The 25,212-nt window shown below is 41.0% G+C and overlaps 1 protein-coding gene across 1 annotated transcript; it reads left to right on the top strand.

Annotated features, from left to right (window-relative positions):
• The first annotated feature begins 379 nt into the window (after positions 1-379).
• On the top strand, positions 380-3,152 carry LOC136827714 (putative nuclease HARBI1). Its single transcript, XM_067085177.1, has 2 exons — positions 380-1,335; positions 2,237-3,152. The coding sequence occupies exons 1-2, from the start codon at positions 1,021-1,023 to the stop codon at positions 2,651-2,653; spliced, it is 732 nt and encodes a 243-aa protein (XP_066941278.1). The 5' UTR covers positions 380-1,020; the 3' UTR covers positions 2,654-3,152.
• The last annotated feature ends 22,060 nt before the right edge of the window (positions 3,153-25,212 follow it).

Below are 25,212 nucleotides of genomic sequence, written 5' to 3'. Positions count from 1 at the left end.
ATATATATATGTATATATTGTCATGTTTTTTTGCTGTGACTTTATAACGTCACCCGACGGGTCATAAATATTGTTTGTAGATAAGGTATAATTTATTTAGCTTTGTGGCAATAGGTAGGGATTATAATTGCTTTCTTGTTTTGTTTTCTCTGCCTTCCTTCTTCCTTTGATTTAGCATTAGGATAGTTTTTTTGGTCCGGCCAGCAAAAGTGTTGGATCCAATCAAGTTATTTATTGATAATTGTCATTTCCTCCTTATTATTTATCTTTCCTTGATAGGGTTTAGTTTTCTTAGTTTTAGGAATCCAGTGGGATTGAAGGACTGGTATTTGTTTTCTGGTTTAGTTTTAGTATTGATTACATCCCACAGGTTGTTTTCCTGAGTGTTTGTTTCCGCTGACCTTTAGCACTGAGTTACATTTACTGACAACAATTCTATTATTAATTAAGAACTTGCATAACAACCCTGAGGGTTGTAACAGTCTGAGTAAGACGTGGTTGTTTGTGGCAAACGAATTTTAATATGTGTCTCGGAAGACGTAACTAGATTTTATGTCATGCTCGGACTTGGCCGGCTGTAGTGTGAAATTAAGGCGTTGTTCTAATGAACTGGGATGATCAGTCCTGTAAGGGCTTGGATGTGTGTGAAATACACTAATATAAGGTCTCAAAAGTACTTTGATTTTGGTTTTCCCGTAGAAATTAGAAATTCTCTCCTCGTGTGACGTAGAATTTTAGTGGAGTCTCTTAAGACTAAAGGTGCGTTTACATGATCGAACTATGTTCGACGGACAAAATCGTTACCATATCACAGGAGAAACAGGATGACGTCATAAGCGTTGAAACAATGGAAGCGGATCTGGCAACAAGCAGCGGTATCAGATGAGGGTGTTTACCACCGTTTCGAATCTGCTCACAGGGCATAGACCAGTGGACAATGTTCGAAGGTGATGTCCATTGGTAATTCAAGCATTTAATTCAGTGTGTGGCCTTGGACGACTGGTGCAGTACATCACTACCATGGTACACAGGAAAAAAACCAAGGCCAAAAAAACTGGCTATGAATCGGACTTCATGAACTATATGCGCATGGACCCAAATACTTTCTACGATTTACTGGAAAAGGTTAAACCTGTTATAACCAAGCAGGACACCTGTATGAGGGAGAGCATTTCACCTGCAGCACGTCTGGAAGCAACGTTGATGTATCTTTCCACCGGGTGCTCCTACAGTGCCCTTCAATACAGTACAAGAATTTCAAAACCGAGTCTGTCTGCAATCATTCCTGATACGTGCAAAGCCATCTATGATGTGCTTAAGGATCCATACTTAAAGGTAAGTAATGCTTGATTGTGACGGTGCATATAATATTATGAAGGTAATGAAAATGACTTGCATAATGTGAAGTACATCCCTACAGTTGAGCATAGACGCGAGATTAATTACATACAATATACATCTTGTTATGTGTATGTAAAAAAAGCTACGTGCTTGGTGTTTGGCTACTCGTACATTACCCACCTTGAAGCGCAACCCGTCGGGTAAAACTACATCTTTACACATATGTAAAGTTCTTCATGAATAGTTTCTAAACCTGGGACAAACACATACTATGACTGTTACTTTCACAGCTTTATTGTAAACATGTTAATGCCAATTTCAATAAAGACATAATTATGGTCATACATAATTAGACAACAACCTTGGTTGAAAACGTGAGCTTCCCTAATTTTCCCAGATAAAGTACCTCAGAAATTAGTTTCTGTGCATGGATCCTATTTTCTTCATTCATCTTCCGCAAATCATTGGCAACATCACCAAAAGCACTTTCTTCATCGCTATCCTCCATCTCCGATCGAGATAGTTCCTTCAGTTGATGAAGCGCTTCTTGAAGCACCGCATGCCTCTCGTTAGTGGGTAGAGACCTTTTTCTCCCTCGGGTACTTTGAGTCTGAATGCGTGAAGACTCATGTGTTGCAGGTCATACATTATCCTGTGATGTACTTGGGACAGGTGTGACAGGCGTTGGTGTTGTATGGGTTACAGAACCATGTTCATTTTATTGAAGTATAGGATCATTGAAAATCTGAAAATAGATAAATGCCATTAGTGTATGCCAACGTGTATTATTTTTCTTAATTTCCTGTCACACACACACGAGAGAGAGAGGGGGGGATAATAGTTTATATATATCGAGAATGCTTAAAAAACCTTAACATTCTTCTCATATTAACAGACACCCCAAACAGCGGAGGAGTGGATGCATGTAGCAGAGGGGTTTTCCAAGAACTGGAACTTTCCTAATTGCATCGGAGCAGTTGACGGGAAGCACATCCTGATAAGGCCACCACCTGATAGCGGCTCCTTCTACTACAACTACAAAGGAAGCCACAGCATCGTGTTAATGGCTGTCTCCAATGCAGACTCAAACTTCATATATGTCGACGTGGGCACTAATGGACGAGTGTCGGATGGTGGAGTTTGGGATACCTGTTCTCTCAACCAGCATATTGAAGCAGGATCTGCGGGTATGCCAAATGATGAGGTACTCCCTAACAGCTCAAAAGTATTACCATATATGATCGTTGCTGATGATGCATTTCCTCTGAAGCGTCATATCATGAAACCTCTCTCATCGAAATCAAAACCTTGAGCAATTTGTGTTTTCCTACCGACTGTCAAGAGCTCGACGCACCGTAGAAAACACATTTGGAATACTTGCTAACAGATTTGAAGTGTTTCATAAACCCATTAACCTTGAACCAACAAAAGTAGTACAAATAGCACTTGCTTGCACTGCACTACATAATTACCTTCGCACAGCACCTGTCACCCCAAATGTGTGTTCGGATGCAAATAACGAAAACACTGAAGACATCCCTGGAATGCTACCGCTCGAGTATGAGCAACAAACCTCCACCATCAATGGCACAATTGTACGCGATCTGTATATGAAATATTTCAATGAGGAAGGTGCTGTGATCTGGCAAAACAGACATACATGAGGCTAAGTTACAATAACTCCTGAGTAAAATTATAATAGTAATGTATAATACAAATCACCAATGTTGCATATTGAACATACTTTACATTGCTTTGTTGACAAATGTATTATAAAGGTGGATTATGGCAATAAAGAAAATATGGCCATGGTTTGGTTTATATTTTTTTTTGTTTTCTCATTGTAAGACAGGTAAACAGACAGATATACGACAATTACGTACTCATGTCATGATCAGACACTTCTTCAGGCACATGAGACACTTGGCTATCCATACTTGACACGGATTCTCTCATGCTGTCGCCATCATTGAGGAAGCAAAGGTCATCAAAACACCATAATATGGGGGTGGAAATGTCGTCAGCACCAGCCCCCGACTTCTTTGATTTCCCCAGTTTACGTAGCTCTCGCCTATATTGACTACGGATGGATTCTATTTTTTTCTTCACTTCAGAAGCAGTAACAGATAATCCACTTCTATTCATTCCCGCCGTTATTTCATTGATGGCCACGACACGTTTGTTCCTATCCTTGTACACATCAGCCTTGACATTCCATAAGCATGGATTTTGCCGGTATAGTTCTATTAGTAGCAGGGACTCTTTTCTGTCCCAGTGGCAACTTTTCTCCTTGACTGAGGTACTGCTGGCCATGTTAACAGGACAATTGAGACCTAGTGAACTGACGGACTTTGAAAATCCTGTAACCAAGTGACTTTGTTCATCGTGTGCCTGGCAGCATCGTATACTTCCACACCAGACAGTGTGTGATGTTTCGATGCTGGGAACACGGACAGTGTCCGGTACACCACTTGGTGCTCGCTTCTGACGTCATCAGCGAGCCTTTTCGCTTTCCACTGCTAGTTGGTAACAATTATATCCGTCAAACATTGTTCGATCGTGTGAACGCACCTTTAGTCTTGTAAGACTTGAAAATACGATTTTCCCTCAGGACTTAGAAATTCTCGCCTCATGTGATGTAGAATTTAGTGGAGTCTCGTAAGACTTGGAATTTGGTTTGCCCGTAGGACTTGGAAATTACTAACGGGATAAAACCCCAAAAAATTTTTGCTGAGAGTGGCTTGAGTAGGGACAGTTCTAAAACAACAAACTACTCAGGAATAAATGAAAAAAAGAGGGTAGACATGCAGGGAGGTAAGGGAGGGGTGAAGGTCGTCTGACGCTCACCGGAGTTATTTTTAGACTCTGTGTGAATGAACCCGTCTATTTATAGACTGTCTGGGACTCCGGGGAATTTCCCAGGATGAGAGTATAACAGTAAAAATGACCTCGTAATTTTCCCTAGAAGCGGAGCTCAAATTTTGCTTTCCCTAACACCTAATTCGAGTTTTAGCTAAACTGAGAGAGAGTATTTCAGCAATGCAAGCTGACTTCGTCTTGCCCCACGTGGGAATTTATTCGCGCCTAAATAATTCGCTAATCTGAGATGAGAAGTAAAATTTAACACAAAGGAATTTCGCACTATTCCTCGAAGCAAAGAATGGTTAACACTGGTTATTTCCTAACTACCTATCCTGAAAGGCATGCATTGACAAATCTAATACAGCGGTTCTTTTCTCTCAGTGAATACATGTGTTCCTACTCCTAATTCCTAAGAACAGTCACTATTGTAAAAAAATGTTGCTAAGATAATCACATTACTTATGTGGAACTCTCTTGCTCTGTGCTCTTGGTACCAGGTTCGGAATTTGTCTCGCACCCAGCTTAGCTTTGCTAATCGCTTTGCCGAGTTGCAAATGCAAAAAGCAACAATAGCGGGGAAAAATGCAAGATCTATGGGAAGGTCGCCATTTTTACGAATTTCCCTGGGTTTGTGTGATTTTTTGAGATTTTTACAGGCCAGCAACGGAAACTTTATTTAATTGGCCTTGGAGTTCTGACTTGCATAAAGGGAAATCGTTAAAAAACAAAGAACAAGGGATGATTTTAGGAGCTGAAGGCTCTACTTCATAAGGAAATGTTATGTAAACACTTCGGATAAATTAAGGATTTATATTTACAAAAGAAAGCATTAGAAGGGAAAAAGGGTAATTGAATTGTTAAAGGGCTTGCAATGCCTGATGATCCTCCTACTGGAGTCTTGACTAAGGGCAAGGCACAGTCCAAGATGAGTCCACTGCGAATAGGTCCCTCTGCAAGAAATATTTACACATTACACGCCAGTAAAGGAAAATATAACACAGAATATGACTCGAGTCCGCACTGAGGGTGCCAAGTACTCAAGGAATAACTGACCACTTTTCACTGTAACAAGAAACACTGCAAAAGGCACTGAACAAATGACACAAGGATGAGAAACAATACTGGCACTTGGGAACACTTCAAAAGGGCAAACGATCGTGACTGAAAAGTCTTTACTCGCACTTTACCTTAGGGGGAAGCGGGTCTCTGGCGAAGGATGACGAGGGACAATCACACACTTGACATTGTACTCAGGTTCCTGGGTAGGTCCTTTCAAGGATAACAGTAGTACTGGGTTAACGTCAGGAGTCTGGCGTGGACATCTGGGTGGAAGGGTGGAGGATGACTCTCAGTGTCTTGTATCACTCGCTCGAGTGTATGGCTAACTGCAAACTGCTAACTGCTAACGGCCCAACTGCATCGTGACTGACTGCCCAACGACTACTCAACAACTCACACGACTAACTGAGATGCCTCCTGGCCTTCTCTTTTAAAGGCCTCGGCCGAGTGTCCTGACTGAGTGCAAAGATTGGTGACCGTATGCAAAAGATGTGTCATTTGCCCAGGTGTTTAGCCATCTGGTTACCTCTTCCCAGGTATCCTGCGAAAGGAAAGGCAATTCAGCAGCTTAACCTGCCTTTAGAAGGTTGTTTCAGCAGCTTAGTTGGGCTAAGCTACGTAAGGGAGTGGCACCCAGCCTCTCCTTGCCCCTTTTAACCGTGCCATCTCAATATGTGTTTCAGGTAAAGAAAGGGACAGATCGAAATGTTGATAACTTTGTTTTGATATCTAGGTTGTACTTTCAATAAACTAAGTGTAAATTAAGGGTTGTCTGTGCAGCGACTTTGTGTATTATAATAATATATAATATATATATATACTGTATGTATATGTATATATATATATATATATATATATATATATATATATATATATATATATATATATATATATATATATATATATATATATATATATATATATATATATAATGATACAGGAACAGGGAAATACTCCAGGAAGCATATCCAGAGGAAGACGGACAAAAACCACCACACATCACTAGGCTGTCTTATTTATTTTAAAACCAACATTTCGTAATTTTGTACTGAATTACATCTTCAGGGCTGTGCACAAGAAAAGATAAAAACATAAAAACAGTTATAAGTACAGTCTTAGAATACATTTAAAATGTTACAGTAAAAATGAAATAAGAATGAAAACACAACCAACCTAGAGGTGAAACAGTAAGGAACTAAATGGAAAGAAGCCACCACAGTATGGAGGTAAGCTAAATACAGTTGACCAGCAGATGTATGAGTATTTAATGATGGTACAAGTTGTTTTATAAATAACGACTCTAAGATTGTTAAGTCTTGAGGGTTGGCAGTATGACCGATGACGCTAAAATCTTTGTTCTCAATGTAGGTTTTACTGTGGTGGCTTCTTTCCATTTAGTTCCTTACTGTTTCACCTCTAGGTTGGTTGTGTTTTTATTCTTATTTCATTTTTACTGTAACATTTTAAATGTATTCTAAGACTGTACTTATAACTGTTTTTATGTTTTTATCTTTTCTTGTGCACAGCCCTGAAGATGTAATTCAGTACAAAATTACGAAACGTTGGTTTTAAAATAAATAAGACAGCCTAGTGATGTGTGGTTTTCGTCCGTCTTCCTCTGATATATATATATATATATATATATATATATATATATATATATATATATATATATATATATATATATATATATATATAGATAGAGAGAGAGAGAGAGAGAGAGAGAGAGAGAGAGAGAGAGAGAGAGAGAGAGAGAATGAAAACTTAAAGAAACAAAACAAACAAAGCTCTCCACTCATTCTACACTGCATTCCCATCCCTCTCCACCCACCTTCCAAAACATTCTCTGTGTGAGTTCTTGTCAACAGTCTTGCTGCTGCTCATCTCCCATGGTGCCCCACTATCTGAACCCCTCTCCCCAAACCCTGGAAACTTTTCTAGGCCTCCCACACCCCAAACCCTTTCCGAGTCTCTTCATTTATAGGCAGTCTTACAAATATTTCCTAAGGCTGCACAGCATTGCCAACCATCAGAGAGCAGTTTTTTCAAAATCTTTGAAATATACATATTACACATATCTTTGGTTACTGGTCTGGTGCTGTCAGATAATGTTAAATGTCAGATAATTAAGATCTGGATAACTGAGGGATTACTAATAAAATAATTGCCATTGAGAATTATAATTTCCATTAAGGCCTTTCAAATTGCATGCAGTTCTGCTATAAAAACAGATGCAATGGATGATAAGCTCCCAGTTTCTACATCAGGAAGGACCACTCTATAGCCAATGCCAGTATCTGCCTTTAAATTGTGTGTGAAAACTGCAACGGAGTTATCATGTTGGGATGAATGATCTAAAAATGTTGATCTCAGTGCTTCAATGGACGTTTGTGCTTTTGTCAAATTACAATACCTACAGTACAGCATTTTGCCTCTAGAAAGTTACAGGAGGGATTAACCAAATATCTAGCTGGTACAAGTCTCCATCCTTGGGATGTTTAATTAACTGGTTATACATTTTACTCTAAAAGCAAATGGTTGGGACTGCTTGGGGTGATTTTCATAGAATTGCCAATGCCTTTCATTTCTGATGCAAATGATGGTTAAGGACTTAGGGAGCCTCTGAAATCTGTACCAGCTCTGAACCAGCAGATGTTTGTAATGTAGATCCAGAGACATTTCACCAGCATCTACATGCATGCTCTCAGAGGGAGATGACTTATATGCTCCTGTAGCCAATCTTACTCCTCCATGATGGATTGAATTAAGCATTTTAAGGCTGAGGTGTACACTTCACACCCTTAAGTTGATTCTGAAAAGACCACAGCTGTGTATAGTCTCAAAAATCATATTAGTGATTAAATCGCTAAACAATACAGCTGCTAATGAATGTCCAGAAGCTGCTATGTTCCCAAAGAAAACATTGAATAAACTGTTGCAGAGAAAACTATATACATTCCTTGTAAGCAGGCTTATTTGACCAAAGGATTTGAATTATAATAACACAAACACACAGTCAACAATAGGAAAAAGGGTTAACTTAACAGCTGATGGAACCAAAGTAGAGTACAGGCTGAAAGGTGGACAGGGCTTCCTACCTGTCGATAGTTAACTACCTTGTCAGTAAGTCTGAATGGCCCTTTCCAACTTGCGCTCAAAGATAAATCCTATGTAGAGAAACTCCGGTTTGTATCTGAGCAGGAACAATTATTCATTCTCACTAGACCACTCTTTATATTCTACACATTGAGAAGAAAAAATACCCCTACTGGTAACACCCATGTAACCATCCTGCCCACCCAAATATTTTCAATTCACACAAAACTCATTTCTACAAAATTGAAAACTTATATCTCTGCTTGCTGTAGATGATATAATGCAAACAGAAAACAAGCACAACACTGCACAGGAGAAAAACATTAAAAAATAGTAAAAAATTATTACATCCTATTCACACTGTGAGCACAAGGATGAAGCAGGAAGAATTCTGACAAGAATGCAAACATTCCAATGGCACCTGGTGGGAAACAGGCGATTACAGACATTCCATCCAGGTCAATCAAGCATTTATCTTTCGTTTATTTTTGATAGCGTAGTCGCTGTTTTGTCCTCAAAAGAGTTATCTTCCATGGTCTACCAGAGCTCCATGGTGACCAAACGTAATATCAAAGAATTTTCTTCTAATTTAGTTGGTCTTTTGGCCAGGTATTGTGTCGTAATGATTAACATTATATCACATGATGGAGTATATAATGGACTCAAAGATAAGAGGGCACTTTCCCTTATCTTCAGCGAAGCTGAACCCAGTTTTTCCAACATCAATTAACTTGAAAGAAAGAGAAGTGACTATTGCACATGCGCATCCGCCCTCTTGTTTACAACCGGGTCGTTAAAAGACCAAGGAGCCATTACCTCTGTTTGGTCCAAAGCGAACGGTTCGCGTCGTTACCAGCGCTCCGAAAAAATTTGACTTCTTTCTCCGTTTTAGTATCGAGGATTATGGAAACATCAAAAATAGCAAGATAAGTGCTCAATATTAACAAACAGTTGAAAGTTTTAGTTTTAAACTTTTAGAATTGATATAATTTGTGCATTAAAGCCGCAACCCGGCTGTTGATCGCTAGCCTACCTAGCCTCGTAAAGCGTTGATTGTTACCTAGTTTCGTAAAACGAAAATTGTTTTAAGTTCTAACTAAATGTTTTAACTAAAAGAAATGTTCCACAACTTACTATTAATATGGAAAATCCTTTCAGATTATACGATGTCTACAATAATCTAGGCAGTAAGTGAGAATAATTCAGGCGAGATTAATAGTGGATGTTGTCTGTAGCCTATTGTACATCCTTGGATTACGTATCCTAAGTGGCCAAGCTTAGACAGAGGACCCTAGGACCAGATAATAACAATATCTGGGCAAAGTAAATCGATAGCCTAACAATGAGGCTACATATTAGTATAAATTTTTTCCATTTTATATAAGCCAGCGCACTTTAGCATGAGCTAAATCGATGACTAGCTTAGGCATTACCTTATATTGTAAAGTCACCACATCGGCGCCAGCGAAGTGTTTTGGAGGCGCCATTAATTAAGTCTCCGCTGAGCATGTTTTCTTTGGTGACTTCCCATTTTCTTCACACTCAATTAGTCACGCCTAAAACGTGCCAGGTCACGCATTTTTAACCATTTTTACTTTATACGTATTTGTACAAGTGTCACACATTATGTATCGTATATTTCTTCATTCACAGGCATCAAGACTGTATCCATATTGAAATTCTGTATGTTTTGTATTGCAAATTGTACTCGTTCACTGCATATTATTGTTAATTGTTTCGACCTCAGGTCACAGTCAATACCATTGTCTTCCGCGGTCCGGCGCCAGTCGGCTGCTATATAAACTGCCTGGATCTGTAATAAAGTAGCTGTAACTTTTACCTGCTCGTTTCTTTGACACCTCTTACAGTGGTGACCCCCAGAGTATCCCGGAGCCATTAACGGACTGACACGGCGACTTAGTCTTGGCTCCAGGAGTCCTCCAAAACGCTCTTAGCGGCCTAAACACGGTGCTGTAACCAGCGTTTGAGCGTGCTGACTCTCGTCAGCGTACCCCACCAGCGTCACTAGCGGAACCACACGGCGCACGAAAGTGCGTTCTGACGCGAGTACCCCACTCCAGTAAGAGATCAAAGGAGCGAGCATGGACGCGGGTATCCCCTCCTTCATGCAGTTAAACGCGGACCTCGTGGACTCGGAGGTTTACCTACCTCCCATCGCACCCGCGCCCGCCCCCGCATCGAGGCCCTCCCGCACCTCCACACCCACACCAGCGCCCCGAACACACGATGGCCGGGCAACACAATCGCGGGCCGCCCTCACTGTAAAGCTACTGCCTTTATACAGGGGAACCCAACGATGTGGCTGCGCAGGGTGGAGAGCCACTTCAGGGTGGCGGACCTGACGGACGAAATCTTGCAGGCTGACACAGTGCTCAATGCCCTTCCGGAGGACGTTTACAAAAAACTCATCTCGCGAGTACCCGAAACACACACCCTCACATACAGCGCCACGAAAAAGTTCCTCCTCGAAGCTTGCTCCCTGCCCATCGCCGAGCGGGCCGCCCGTGCTATCGACCTTGCCATTAACCCACGCCATGACCTCAACTCAAGAGACGCATGGAGCATGGTCGTGGATCTCCTGTCACTGTCAGATTTTGATGGCACAAAGAAGCGACAGGAGATAAGCTTCGCACGGGAAATCTACCTTCGCCAACTCCTCCCGGAGGTCCGCAACCAAATTGCTCACCCCTACACCATGCCCATCGAGGACCTCATAGAGACGGCGCAACATCTTACAGACTCCGTCAAGGCTTCACAGCGGCTAAAACCGGCCACACAGTCGGTCAGCTCCGTCCAGCCAGAAGAGGGCGAGCAGCCCGTCAACGCCGCCGCCAACAGACGTCCACCGAACCACAGCAGATGGAGGTCCCCGGGCTTCTGTCGCTACCACAAGTGGTTCAGAAAGGACGCCCGAAACTGCCTGCCGCCCTGCTCGTTCGCCCGTTCAAAAAACGGGGGTGGCGGCGGCCAGCAGGACAAACCGCCATGGCAACCAAAAAACCCAGGGGCTCAGAAACAGTAGGTTTTTACGTCTGCAACACCGTCTCCGGCAGGATGATGCTGGTCGACACAGGGGCCTTTAAATCGATCTTCCCGGCATCCAGAGACGACCGCAACCAGACACCAGACCCCGGCCGCCTTCCTGACGGCCGCCAACGGATCCCCCATCCTCTCCTATGGCACCAGGCCCCTGTCGATCTCCATCCTTGGCCAGAGTTACTCCTGGGACTTCATTGTCGCGGACGTAGGAACCCCACTCCTGGGGCCCGATTTCCTGGCGCACTTCGGCCTGCTAGTCGACGTGAGGCGTAAACGCCTCCTCGATACCGACTCCTGCCGGTCTCTCCCGTTAACAGCGGGACCCAGACCCACCATTAGCGCCGTCGCCCCCCACCAATATGCACACCTGCTGTTGGAGTTCCCCGAGATATTCAAGCCCGAGCTTCGCCAAGTCCCCGGGACCCCAGCCAAGCACGGCATATACCACCATATAGCAACTAAAGGGGCCCCGACACATGCGAAGTTCCGAAGGCTTCCCCCTCAGCGCCTTCAGGAGGCGAAAAAAGCATTCGCGGAGATGGAGTGGATGGGAATCTGCAGGAAAGCCTCCAGTCCATGGGCCTCCCCCCTCCACATGGTGCAGAAACCGGACGGCTCCTGGAGACCTTGCGGCGACTACAGGTGGCTCAACATTGCAACGGAGCCCGACCACTACCCTCTGCCCAACATGCAGGACCTCACAGCCTCCTTTCACGGGGCCAAGGTATTCACTAAATTAGACCTTCTTAAATCATATTTTCAGGTACCTGTCGCATCAGAGGACATACCAAAGACAGCCATCATCACGCCGTTCGGGTCCTATGTGTTCGCCTTCTCCACTTTCGGGCTGAGGAACGCCGGGGCGACCTTCCAGCGGCTCATTGACAGCATCCTGGGGGACCTAAAGTTCTGCGTCTGCTACGTCGATGACATCCTCATATTTTCCAGGTCTCACAGTGAACACCAAAGGCACATCAGGGCAGTCCTACGGCGCCTCCAAGAGAACGGCCTCGTCGTCCGTTTTGACAAGTGCACCTTCGGCGTCCAGAAAGCAGAGTTCCTGGGTCACGAGGTGTCTCCGGCAGGCGTCCGCCCTCTTACATCAAAAGTGGCAGCCGTAACCAGGTTCCCGACCCCCACCTCCGTCAAGGCCGTCCAGGAGTTCCTCAGGATGGTAAACTTCTACAGGCTGTTCATCCCTGGGATCGCGCACACCACGGCCCCCCTGACGGAAGTCCTTAAAGGCCAACCAAAGTCCCTGTCTTGGGGACCCAGCCAGCAGCAGGCCTTCTCCCTGACGAAGGCCGCCCTCGCCAAGGCAACCGCCTTGGCACACCAGGATCCCAAGGCCCCCCTCCAGCTGACGACGGATGCCAGTAACGTCGCCTGCGGTGCTGTCCTGGAGCAAATCATCAACGGCGCCCCCCAGCCCATCGCCTTCTTCAGCAAAAAGTTCAACCCCGCAGAGACCCGCTACAGCACCTTCGACAGGGAACTCTGCCCGATGTACCACGCAGTTCGGCACTTCAAGTTCCTCCGGGAGGGGACGCCCTTCACAATCTTCACAGACCATCAGCCACTGGTTCACGCCTTCACGAAACAAGGGGACGCATGGTCTTCCAGACAGCAGCGCCACCTCTCAGCCATAGCCGAATTTACCTGTTCCGTCATGTACCTCCCCGGCAAGAAAAATCCCGTAGCAGACGCCCTCTCCAGATTCGAGTTGAACGCAGTGCAGCTTGGTGTAGATTACCAAGACCTCGCCAGAGAACAGGCCGCTGACCCAGAATCCCCAGCATACCGCACCGCTATCACGTCCCTGAAGTGGCGGGACGTGACCCTCGCCCCCGGAGGCTCAAGCCTGCTCTGCGACATCAGCATGGGTCAGCCCCGCCCTTTGGTTCCAGCCTCACGTTGCCGCCAGATATTCAGCATAATTCACGGCCTCTCACACCCCTCCGGCAGGACCACGGCCAAACTGCTCTCAAAAAAGTTCGTCTGGCACGGGGTGCAAAAGGACACCATGGCCTGGGCGAAACAGTGCCTGCAGTGCCAGACCAGCAAGGTGGGTCATCACACGCAGTCGGGGGTAGGCGAGTTCCCGCAGCCAGAGCGCCGCTTCGGCCACATCCATATTGACGTCGTCGGACCCCTTCCCCCATCAGGTGGATCCAGATACCTCCTGACGGTGGTAGACCGTTCGACGAGGTGACCCGAAGCCACACCCATGCAAGAAGCCACCGCCAGCGCGTGCGCCGAGGCCCTGCTTTCCAGTTGGGTTAGCCGCTTCAGCGTCCCGGATCACATCACAACCGAATTGTGGTCCGCCCTGGCTCAGCTGCTGGGAACCATGCATCACACCACCACGGCGTACAACCCAGCGGCCAACGGCCTGGTCGAACGTTTTCACAGGTCCCTGAAGACATCCCTCATGGCCCGCTGCACCGCCGAGGACTGGAAACATCAGCTGCCATGGGTCCTCCTCGGGTTGAGGACCGCCCCCAGAGCCGACGGCACCCCGTCTGCAGCCGAACAAACCTACGGGGAACCCCTTGTGGTACCGGGAGAGCTCGTGACAGATGAACGCCACGCCCCATCACTGCAGAGGCTCCGCGACGTGGCCGGCAAGTTCGACCCTTGCAGGCGCACATACACCGACAAATCAACCACCTTCATGCCGCCACAGCTGTCGTCCGCCACCCACGTCTTCGTCAGAGTCGACGCCGTCCGTCCACCACTAACCAAGCCCTACAGGGGCCCCTTCCGCGTGCTGGAGCGGAACAGCAAGGCGTTGTGTCTGGCACTCCCTGGGAAGGACGACTGGGTTTCAATAGACCGCTTAAAGCCCGCCTTCCTGTCGGAGAGCACCGACGGTGCCGTGGCACCCCTTCCGCCCAACCGCACTCCGGCACGCCCACACCCCCGCAGATGACGGGCGCGCGGCCGCCCCAGGAAGGGACCGCCCTGGCCAGCAGCCTCACATGCGGGAGATCCCTCCGTTGTCTTCAAGGAGCCGTGGCACCCTTCAGCGTCCCAGCAGATATAAAGATTAGTCAGACGCGTCCCACGTCTTGGGGGGGGAGTATTTGTAAAGTCACCACATCGGCGCCAGTGAAGTGTTTCGGAGGGGCCATTAATTAAGTCTCCACTGAGCATGTTTGGTGACTTCCCATTTTCTTCACACTCAATTAGTCACGCCTAAAACGTGCCAGGTCACGTATTTTTAACCATTTTTACTTTATACGTATTTGTACAAGTGTCACACATTATGTATCGTATGTTTCTTCATTCACAGGCATCAAGACTGTATCCATATTGAAATTCTGTATGTTTTGTATTGTAAATTGTACTCGTTCACTGCATATTATTGTTAATTGTTTCGACCTCAGGTCACAGTCAATACCATTGTCTTCCACGGTCCGGCGCCAGTCGGCCGCTATATAAACTGCCTGGATCTGTAATAAAGTAGCAGTAACTTTTACCTGCTCGTTTCTTTGACACCTCCTACAATATCAAGTTAAGTGGTAACTTTTCATGAAACATCCCATTTCTGGACTAAATTCTTAGCCTAAACCATGTAATCAGGATTAGATGAAATCATAATCTGTGCTAGATGAGATGTAACCTAGCCTTAAGGCTACATACTAAGGTAGGCTAATTGTGTTTTGTTTATGTAACCCATACACTTAAGTTTGAATAAAATAATCCAGATTAGGCAGTAGTCTAGATTAGAGTAAGTTATAAACGGGTTATAAGGTTACACAATAGTGATTACTGTTTTATATAGTAAACCAAATAGCTAGGATTGGATATAAACAACAAACTGGGTTAGACAAAGAGTTGAATAATTATAAGGTTATAATAATCTGGATTAGACAATACCCTATACCAGGTTAAGAGAGAACAAATAAGCCTAGGGTTATACATAAACAGTATCCTAGCCTAAATAAAATAACCTGGTTTGTTACGACTTGGTAACATATCTGTAAGGTTACATGCTAGTAGGGTCTTGTGTAGCCTATATCCTTAAAGTTGATATAAATCCAGAACAGGCAGTAGCCTAACCATATTAAGTAGGAACCCCCTTATAAGGAATATCCTACTATTAGCCTAAAACAGTGATGACCAAATATCAGATGAAAAGGTCGTCTCGGCCACATAAAACAGAAAAACATAAAAGAGAATTGTTTTCTGTAAAGTTTATATCTTAAGTTATGAATAAGCCTAGAATAGGTTAAGCAAGAACCTTCTGAGAAATCCTCTATTTTTAGCTTAATGTAGATTAAACTAGAATCATTACCCCAAGCTATACAAAACAGTAGTTTGGGTTAGTCAAACAAATTAGTTCATAGCAGTTAGTCTGAATGGCATGACAATTGGAATTAAAAATTTCACTTGGTCATTGCAAAACTATGAGTGTATAAGTAATACAGCCATGTACAGGTATCAAAACTAACCTAAACCCTAGAAGGTTTAACATAGTCATTTAATTAAATGTATTAAAACTGCACAATTGTAATCAAATTAACCTGTAATATGAAAACTATATGAGGAACTACAGAAGTGTCCCTCTTTTAAAAACAGTTATACTAACTAGCTTCTGAAAACAACTTGCTTTATATCACTACAGGGCCGCCATTAGGCAGGATCCTCAGTTCAATATGCTCCTGGCAGCAAGTTTTAAGGACGAAACAGCTCCTTTTAAGCTGTCCCAGTGGGGCTTAGGGTTCAGTAGGGGTGAGGAAGGGGGAGATTATCTTCCCGGCAGAACTCTGGCAGCAGGTATTTAACCCTTCCTCTGAACATCATCAATGTGTGGGCCAAAACCCATTAACATCAGTCACCAATACCTCCCAGGTTAACCCTGTGGAGAAAGTAGAGGAATCTTTACGTGGAGTTCACATTCTTATTTTGAAAAATATGGAGCTAACATTGCCATCGAAATGGCCCTGCTGAACCCAGAAGGCTCAGGGACATAAGCTTAAGCTAGCCATGGAAGAAACCTCACAGAAGGAATTCTGTTCCCCGTGCAGCTATCATTGCTGAATAGGATCTTTCCCCCAAAAGGGATACTGGGATCCACCTAACTCAGACTGAAATGTCTACTTTTTTGGAAAGGTATAGTAACTTGCCCAGGACCTCTGCCCCTTCATTAACAGGCAGTTACAGTTTAGTTGCTGAAGCTCAGATTGCACAAGCTCCCCCAAAAGGGATACACGGTTTATGGCAAGCTCCCCAAAAAGGATACACGGTTTATGGCAAGCTCCCCAAAAAGGATACACAGTTTATGGCAAGCTCCCCTAAAAGGGTAGCATTTTGCAGCAAGCTCCCCCCAAAAAAGGGATACATAGTTTGTGCCATTTGATCAGTTCTGGTAAGCTCCCCAAAAGGGATACACAGTTTATGGCAAGCTCCCCTAAAAGGGGTAGCATTTTTCAGCAAGCTCCCCCTCAAAAAAGGGATACATAGTTTGTGCCATTTGATCAGTTCTGTAAGAAAATTGAGTTTTTATTGACCTGTACCCCCAAAAGGGATACACAGTTTGCAGCAAGCTCCCCCAAAGGGATACACAGTTTGCGCCATTTGATCAGTTCTATAAGAAAATTGAGTTTTTATTGACCTGTACCCCCAAAAGGGATACACAGTTTGCAGCAAGCTCCCCAAAAAGGGATACACAGTTTGCAACTTTTGATCAGTTCTGTAAGGAAATTGAATTTTTATTGACCTGTACCCCTAAAGGGATACACAGTTTGTGGCAAGCTCCCTCAAAAGGGATACACTGTTTGCAACGAGTTCCCTCAAAAGGGATATACAGTTTGTGCCATTTGGTCAATTCCGTAAGGAAATTGAGTACCATCAAAGATGCCCTTGCCACAGAATGGCAATATATAAGGGACATGAAGCATGATTCTGAAAAGCAAAGTCAGTCGGTCAGTCATGTACACACCAGAGTGTAAAAGTACTACATCCTGTAACCGAAAAGTGAGTGTAGATACAAATGCCGCCCAGACTAGAAACAACAATGGGTCAGTTTGGAATATAGAACTTCAGATCAAAACATAATAGGGGCTCCAATACTCACCCCTGATGATACTGATAATCCTTGGTGAGACACCTCTGTGTGCACCTTGGTGAGATACCTCAGTGTGCACTTTCTCTCCCAATGGCAAGTAAGTAATTAATGAGAGAAAAACTATGATTGAAGTTGTAAATGTAGAATTTACAAATGGCAGCATTCCTTAATACAGAAAGGCACCTGGTACCATCCTCACCAGATTTGGAGAAACCACTAACAGAAATGGTTTTCTTACCTGTGCTTATAGTTTTAAAAACTAATGAAATCACCCTTTGCCAGGTCAATGAAAAATGGATCTCTACTACCCTTTTGAATTAGACCCAAGTTGCTCACCAAGTAGCCTCGTCAGAATTTTATGCCAGTGTTGGGAGTTATCTCCCTTTTTTATGTTCTTTGTTATATGTTTGTATAGATTTTAGTCTTTCTCTTCTTACCTTGGTTTCTTTCGAGGTGTCCTTCAGATTGCTTCGCGGATGATGTGCTATCTTTGTATATTTATTCTTTTTAAGTATTGATATCTCTCAGAAAGGCGTATAGAGACGAGATCGGTAATTTCTTCACTTTAATTAGTACTTAGTATTATAAAGGTCAGTACAAAATTAACAAGTTACAATGATAGAAACGAATCACTCTTGAATCAGTCTATATGGGGAACACTGAAGCGAGGGGAGACGTACTCTCCCTTGAAGGACACAGTTCTTACTCTTCTCTCCTCGTAGGCCTCTAACTCGTCGAACCCTCAGAAAAACTTGCTATCTGCAATCTCCACCTCCTTCTAGCCTTATTGGAAGGATTAATCAGCAAGGCCTCCCCTTCAAGTAGCTGATTGGAAGGACTGTAGTGGGTGTGATTCAAATCTCTCCTTAGAGGACTTGATAGGAGGTGATCTTAGGAGGGTGTGTGAAAGACCCCTCCCAAACATAATTGATTGGAGGTTGAAGAAGTACATCACTTGAGCCAACCCCCAAATTCCTGGAACTTCCACGAAAACACCTTCCTGAGAAGGCAGGGCTATAGAATCAGCTGTTGTAAGCATTTAGACTGTGCTGACTCATGTTTTGGTTAGCTTCAATCGCGAGGCCATTATTTCTCACTTTTATGACTGTTTTTATGGCTGCAGCACGATATACTGCAATGGTTCATGTAAACATCCCATATTGATAACATGACACAACAGCATTTGGGCGTTATCACTGTGTTCTTTGCCTCTCTCTTTATTCTTATTTCTCTCTCCTTCTCTCTCCTAACTTTCTCTCTCTCTCTCTCTCTCTCTCTCTCTCTCTCTCTCTCTCTTTTCTATCTAATTTCCCTATCTATTCTACACCACAACATCACTCGGTCACGCTACCTCACACTGCCCTCAGTGTGACAAAAAGAATATATTTCAATGGATGATTGCAAAATCACAAATAAAATAAAGTATTTATATGATTGCCCATCAAGTCAATTCTCAAAAAAATATTTAAATTGCACAAACTGTGTCAATGCACTAATGCAAAAAAAATCAATTAAGAATATATGGTGGAAAATTCACATATATTATATCATGAATCAAAAGAGATACATATATATATATATATATATATATATATATATATATATATATATATATATATATATATATATATATATATATATATATATATAATGAATTATTATACTATAAAAATGGTTAATTGTTTTAACACATAATGCAAATAATAATACATAAAGAATTCAGTAGTAAATTATAAGATCATTTTACTCTTCATTGGCCCTTTTTATTTCTGTTATAATCTTCTCAACATTTGAAATTACCACACGTTTGACCAAAATTGCAAACACTATTATTACAATAATGATTATGACCAAATTGAACAGAGACAGAACTGGTGAAACATTTTCTTTGTAATAGAAAAATTCATCTACTAAAGCCAACTCATTTATTTGTTTTAACTCTACCTGAGACAGTTTAAATTCTTTAACTTCACTAGAGTAGTTCATGTATGGGTTATTTTTATGGATTGTGATTTCTGTGAAGACATGAGGTTCATAATATAATTTATAATGAATAACTAACTTGCAAGTCTTATCAAAAGCATGGACATTATTGAAATTAATTTCAGTACTTATATTATGGCAATTAATAGTTGCTGTTACTGAACTCAGTGAAAACACAAAAACTGACTGTTCTACTAGGATAGAAACAAAATCATGTTTGGATAATTGTGTACACAGTACTGTCTCTTGATTTTTGTTTTCAATTATTTCTTGTACACAAGGATAGGCATTAGTAGTTTCATACAGGTTGTCAAGGTTGCAAATACTGTATACTCTTTATCTTTCAAAAGTATACAATCTCTTAATTGAGCATCAGTAATAAATGACATCATTAGTCCATGTTCTTCTAATGCAAAATTGATGTGGTTGACATTTGAGATAATTACGTTTTCCTTTATCAACATTGGAAAAGGATGTATGGACATCAGTACATCTGCCTCTTTTTGATTAAAAGGTAAAATTAGAAGAATCTATTTTTAACTACCTTGGTGGTTATCAAATTATAATAGACCATTATATCCTTTACCATAGGGGTATAATGTCCTTCTACCAAAAAATCACTAATTATGCCCTCTAATTCTCTTGGGTTTATTAATGTTGGACTCAATATTCCTTTATAGGCTAACAAAATGGCATTTAACAGATCTTTATGGTCTCGCAATACAATTCTAACATTGTTCATAAATGTACTTAAATGTTGTTCATCTGTTATTATCTTAATCTCTTTGGTAATATTTGTGTTCACTTGATTAATAAATTCCTTTATTTTTTTCAATTCATCACTGTTTAAGTTTTGAGAGCTTATAATCTTATTTAACACAATGCCCCTTGTTGCTGCCCATTTCTCCAGTTTGTCTATACGGGCACTTTCTTTTTCTACATTAGAGTCTGTCGCGACCCCAAACAATTGATTAAGTGCTGTTCCTATAAAAGGTAGGAGGGATCGTTTGGATCTTGTATTTAACACACTTCCTATGTCATTATCTAGTTTTTCCAACAATGGTAAAACACTGTTATTTTCACTTTTCCTAATTAATGATTTTAATTCCCTTTGGACATCTTTCAATGTCATTTCATTGATAAGCACTGATGTAATGTCAATACTCACTATGCCCAAGTCCTTTATTAATTTCACAGATCCCTTTTTCTCTAGTAGTGCACCCTTCCAGATCACCACCTCAGATGATACATAAAGCAGTGTTATGATAACCAAGAAGAACCGCATGTTTGTATCTGTAAGAATAAGCCTTATCAGATATTCTGTATGCATGAGGTATTTTAATGCCTACACATTGTTTATATCTAACAGTTCAACACTTTACATAAATTTATCTTTTTCTTAAGTTGTATTTGTTATTTATTGGTTCCTGTTTATCTTCTTTCAGTAATTCAGCTATTCTCTTATTTGACCAAGAGTCTGTTTTTATTACCTTTACATGATTGGTATGAACAATTCTTTCTTTTAGATCAATCTCACTTATGATCTTTAGCTTATTTAACTTCAACACTTCTAATACCCTATAAGGACCATTAAACTTTGAAGATACTTTTATATTAGGGCCTTCTGGAACATGATTCTGAACATATACCTGAGCACCTACTACAATTTTAGGTTTAGCTGTATTTTTGTCATAGTACTTTGCTTGGACACTCTGAGCTTCCTTAAGTCTAGTCCTCGTCTGTTTGATCGTTTCATACGTACGTCTAGTTTTCCAGGCAATATAGTCATCGTAGTTATAAGTATGTCGGGGTGGTGTGGCATCATCTAGTAATGTATTTGGTAGTCTCTTCTCGTATCCGTATGACAAGTAGTGTGGTGATTCTCCTACTGTCTCATTTACAGTATTGTTTATAGTAAACTGTACGTCTTCCAAAGCTAAATCCCAGTCTTCTGTATTAGGTTTAACTAAAGTTTTCAGGATATCCTTTATCTTACGATTCGTTCTTTCTACTGCTCCATTTGAACTTGGTTTATATGCTGTGATTTGACATTTATTTATCTCATAAAATTCACATAATTTTCTTAAAAGTTCACTAGTAAATTCTGCTGCGTTATCAGAAAGAAGAACTTGGGGACATGAATGTCTCGTAATAATTCTAGATTTAAGAGCTTCTGCTACTGTAATTGCATCTCTATTTCTTACTGGTACAATCTCTACATATCTTGTTAGATAGTCTAAAAAGACTAATATTTGTTTATTCCCCCTAACAGTTGTAGGAAATGGACCTAAAAAGTCCATAGATACGACCTGAAATGGATTAAACTCCGATGGGTATTTTTCAAGAGGAGCTTTTGGATTTACGTTACCTTTATTTCGATTACAAACTACACAATTTTGTACAAAGTTCTTGGCATCCTCACTACAATGGGGCCAAAAATAGTTTCTGGTTAGGATTCTAGTTGTCTTTTTGATTCCAGGATGTCCTGCTAACTTGTATGAGTGTGTTAGTTCTAAAACTTCTCTGATTAGTGTTTTTGGGATGTATAGTCGAGAATAACCATTCTTCTCTGTTGGCCTTTTATACAGTAATCCATTGATTAAAACAAAATCAGGTTTTAAAGATTCATCTGTCATTAGTTGTCCTATTATATGCCTGATTTCTGTATCCATTCCTTGTTGTATTTGTACTCTTTCCAAATCTAAATCTACCACCTGACAGCTAAAACAAAAAGTATTAATGGTAATACATTTCTCTGTTTCTTCTTGGGCTCTGGATAATGCATCCGCTAGTGTATTAAATTTTCCTGGGATATATCTGAATTCTGGTGCAAATTCTAGCACACTAATGAACCATCTATTGAACTTCATGTTATTTGTAAAAGTTCTCTTCTTAAACAAATCACAAATTGGTTTGTGATCAGTAAGTACATTGACTTTATGTCCTAAAATTATGTGTCTAAATTTCCTTAGACCCCAGTATAATGCTAAACATTCTCTTTCTATTGTGCTATAATTTCTCTCTGCAGCATTCAAAACTCTACTGGCATAATATACTGCTCTCATTCTTGTTTTGTCCTTTTGTAATAATACAGCCCCTAGCCCGGTACTTGATGCATCACAGGCTAAGTAAAAGTCTTTGGAGAAATCTGGGTAGACTAGTAAGGGATTTCTGGTCATTTTACTCTTTAGTGTTTGGAAAGCTGTCTCTTGTTCTTTATTCCATTCATATTTTACATCTTTCTTTGTTAATTCTGTTAATGGTTTGGTTATTGTAGCAAAGCCCTTAATGAAAGGTCTATAGTAGCCTACCATTCCTAGGAATCGTCTCAATGCTTTCAAATTGGTAGGAGCTGGATATTCAACTATTGCTTTTATCTTGCCTGCTTGTATTCGCAGACCATCTTCACTAATTACATGTCCTAAATATTCCAAAGATTTCATTAAGAATTGACATTTCTTTAATTTGATTTTTAATCCTGCTCTTCTTAATCTTTCCAAGACTATTTCTAATGTTTTGAGGTGACTTTCTAAATCTTTGCTAAAAATGATAACATCATCTAAGTAAACTGCAACATTTTCTATATCCCCTAATATTTGAAGCATTAATCTAACAAACGTTAAAGGAGCCGAAGTGAGTCCAAATGGCATGACTTCAAATTGCAAGTGTTCCTTGTGTGTGCTGAAGGCTGTGAATGGTTTCGACTCTTCGTCTAAAGGTACTTGCCAGTATTCACTAAGTAAATCTAAAGATGAAAATATCCTTGCACCTCCTAATTGAGCTAACATATCTTGAATCACTGGCATTCTATCGGGGATGGTGTTGGAATTTAACTTTCTATAGTCTATCACAAATCTCCAATTTCCATCTTTCTTTGGAACAAGTAGTAATGGAGAATTATATGGAGATTTAGAAGGAATGACTACCCCATCTTTCTTCATTTCTTCTAACAAATTATCAACTATGGGTCTTTGGCTTATTGGTAATCTGTAATTAGGAATAAAGAATGGTTTTGTTCCATCATCTAATACAATTTTATGTCTTAGGACATTTGTTCTACCTAATTTATCTCCTTCTATTGCTATTACATCTCTGTATTTTTCTAATACTTGAATTAATCTATCTTTGTTTTCTGGAAAATCTGTTTTATTCACTTCTTTGCTTAATTCAGATGTTTGACCAGTTACAGAGAAAAATGCTTCTTCTTCTAATGTTAGTAATGGATTGTTAATAGGTATTCCTTTACAAAAGACAATGCCTGCATAAAGTGTTAGTTTGTTATCTGAGTAGTTCTGGACATAAACTTCACAAGTATCACCCTTCATGTGGACTAAAGAATTATCCATTCTGACAAATTCTGGTAACTCTTCATTTAGTAAAAGAACATCTTTAACTCCTATCTCTTCTTTTCCCCTTAGATGTATTTTTGTTAAACACTTTGGATGCAAAATTACCTGTCTGTTTAGTATAAATTGTACTTTATTATCATCAGCAGTGCTTACACAACATACTTCCTCATCTTTTGTTTCTGCAAAGTAACAATGTTCTGCATCTATACTAGTTTCTTCAGTTACTGCTATTATAGCAGTTATGTCTACTTTATTTATTTTGTTTAACAACAGTACCTCATTTATCACAACTGATTACTACATTGCTATAATGTTCTGTATTTATCTCTGTATAATTATCATCATAAATGTCTTGTTCCTCGTCATATTCAGAACATTGGGGATCACTTTTATTTATTTCTGGGTCACTTCTTTTGTTGGAGGGTATAATTTCTGGATGTGCACATCTTAAATTTCTAGTCTGTAATTTTGGAAATTCCTCCTTTCCATTCAATTTAATTTGATTGTTCTCTTGATGATAAGTTATTTTCTGTATGTCTTTCTCGCTTGTTGAAGTCGTTTCAGACAAATTGATCAGATTTGGGTGAAACTTTTCTTCTTCAAGCGTAAAGCATACGCTCTTTTTATTATCTTGTGTAAGGTTAATTCTTCCTTCTCGGCAATTCAGTATAATTCCACATTTCTTCATTAATTTATATGAGAACAACACCTGTGCGGGAAAGAACCTGTCTTCTAGAACTATAAAACTTTCAACAGTTTTATGTGACGAAAGGTCTATTTCTAAGTTCACATTTCCTAAACTTTTTATCTGTTTACCCACTACTCCTTTTATTATTTTGCTTTGACCCTGAATTAGCGTTTCTTTAACGCCTAAGTAATTTGTTAATGTGTGTTTATCAATTATGCTTACAGTACTACCTGAATCCATAAGGACAGTACATAATTTATTCTGTATTGGAATTTTAATGATAGGCAAATCCTTTCTGATTATTTCTTCTTCATCCATGGAAAATACAACTTCTTTACTCTGCAATATGGATAGTGTGGATGAACCTTCACTTCTCCTTTTTGCTAATTCTCCTACTCTTAATTTATCTTCTTGAAGGGGCTTTCTTGTGGTATTCTGTGTAGGGATAAATTGTCATTGATTTGAAGACTTATTTGATGTTGAGCGGTTACTACTTAATTCAACTATTTCTTTATTTCCTTCTTGTGTTTTAAACCAGCAATTCTTTGTTAAATGTCCTATTCTAGGTTTTCTCACTCATTTGTAAAATGATTTGTATACCCACAGTTTTCGCAGGCTGTCTTTGGTCTCGCCCCTTGAGCGGAATAGTTCACTTGGGTTGAAGTGTTTGTGTTTGAGTTTTGACCATATCTATAAGGTTT

Source organism: Macrobrachium rosenbergii, chromosome 42 (assembly GCF_040412425.1).
Source record: "Macrobrachium rosenbergii isolate ZJJX-2024 chromosome 42, ASM4041242v1, whole genome shotgun sequence".
Lineage (NCBI taxonomy): Eukaryota > Metazoa > Arthropoda > Malacostraca > Decapoda > Palaemonidae > Macrobrachium > Macrobrachium rosenbergii.
Note: the sequence above shows the minus strand (reverse complement) of the source record. Positions and strands in the feature narration are given on the sequence as shown.

Bases quoted from the DNA above. Each gene is read 5' to 3' on its own strand.
- LOC136827714 (XM_067085177.1), top strand. From the start codon at position 1,021: ATGGTACACAGGAAAAAAACCAAGGCCAAAAAAACTGGCTATGAATCG. The intron at 1,336-2,236 runs GTAAGTAATGCT...TCATATTAACAG, and splicing joins TTAAGGATCCATACTTAAAG to ACACCCCAAACAGCGGAGGA.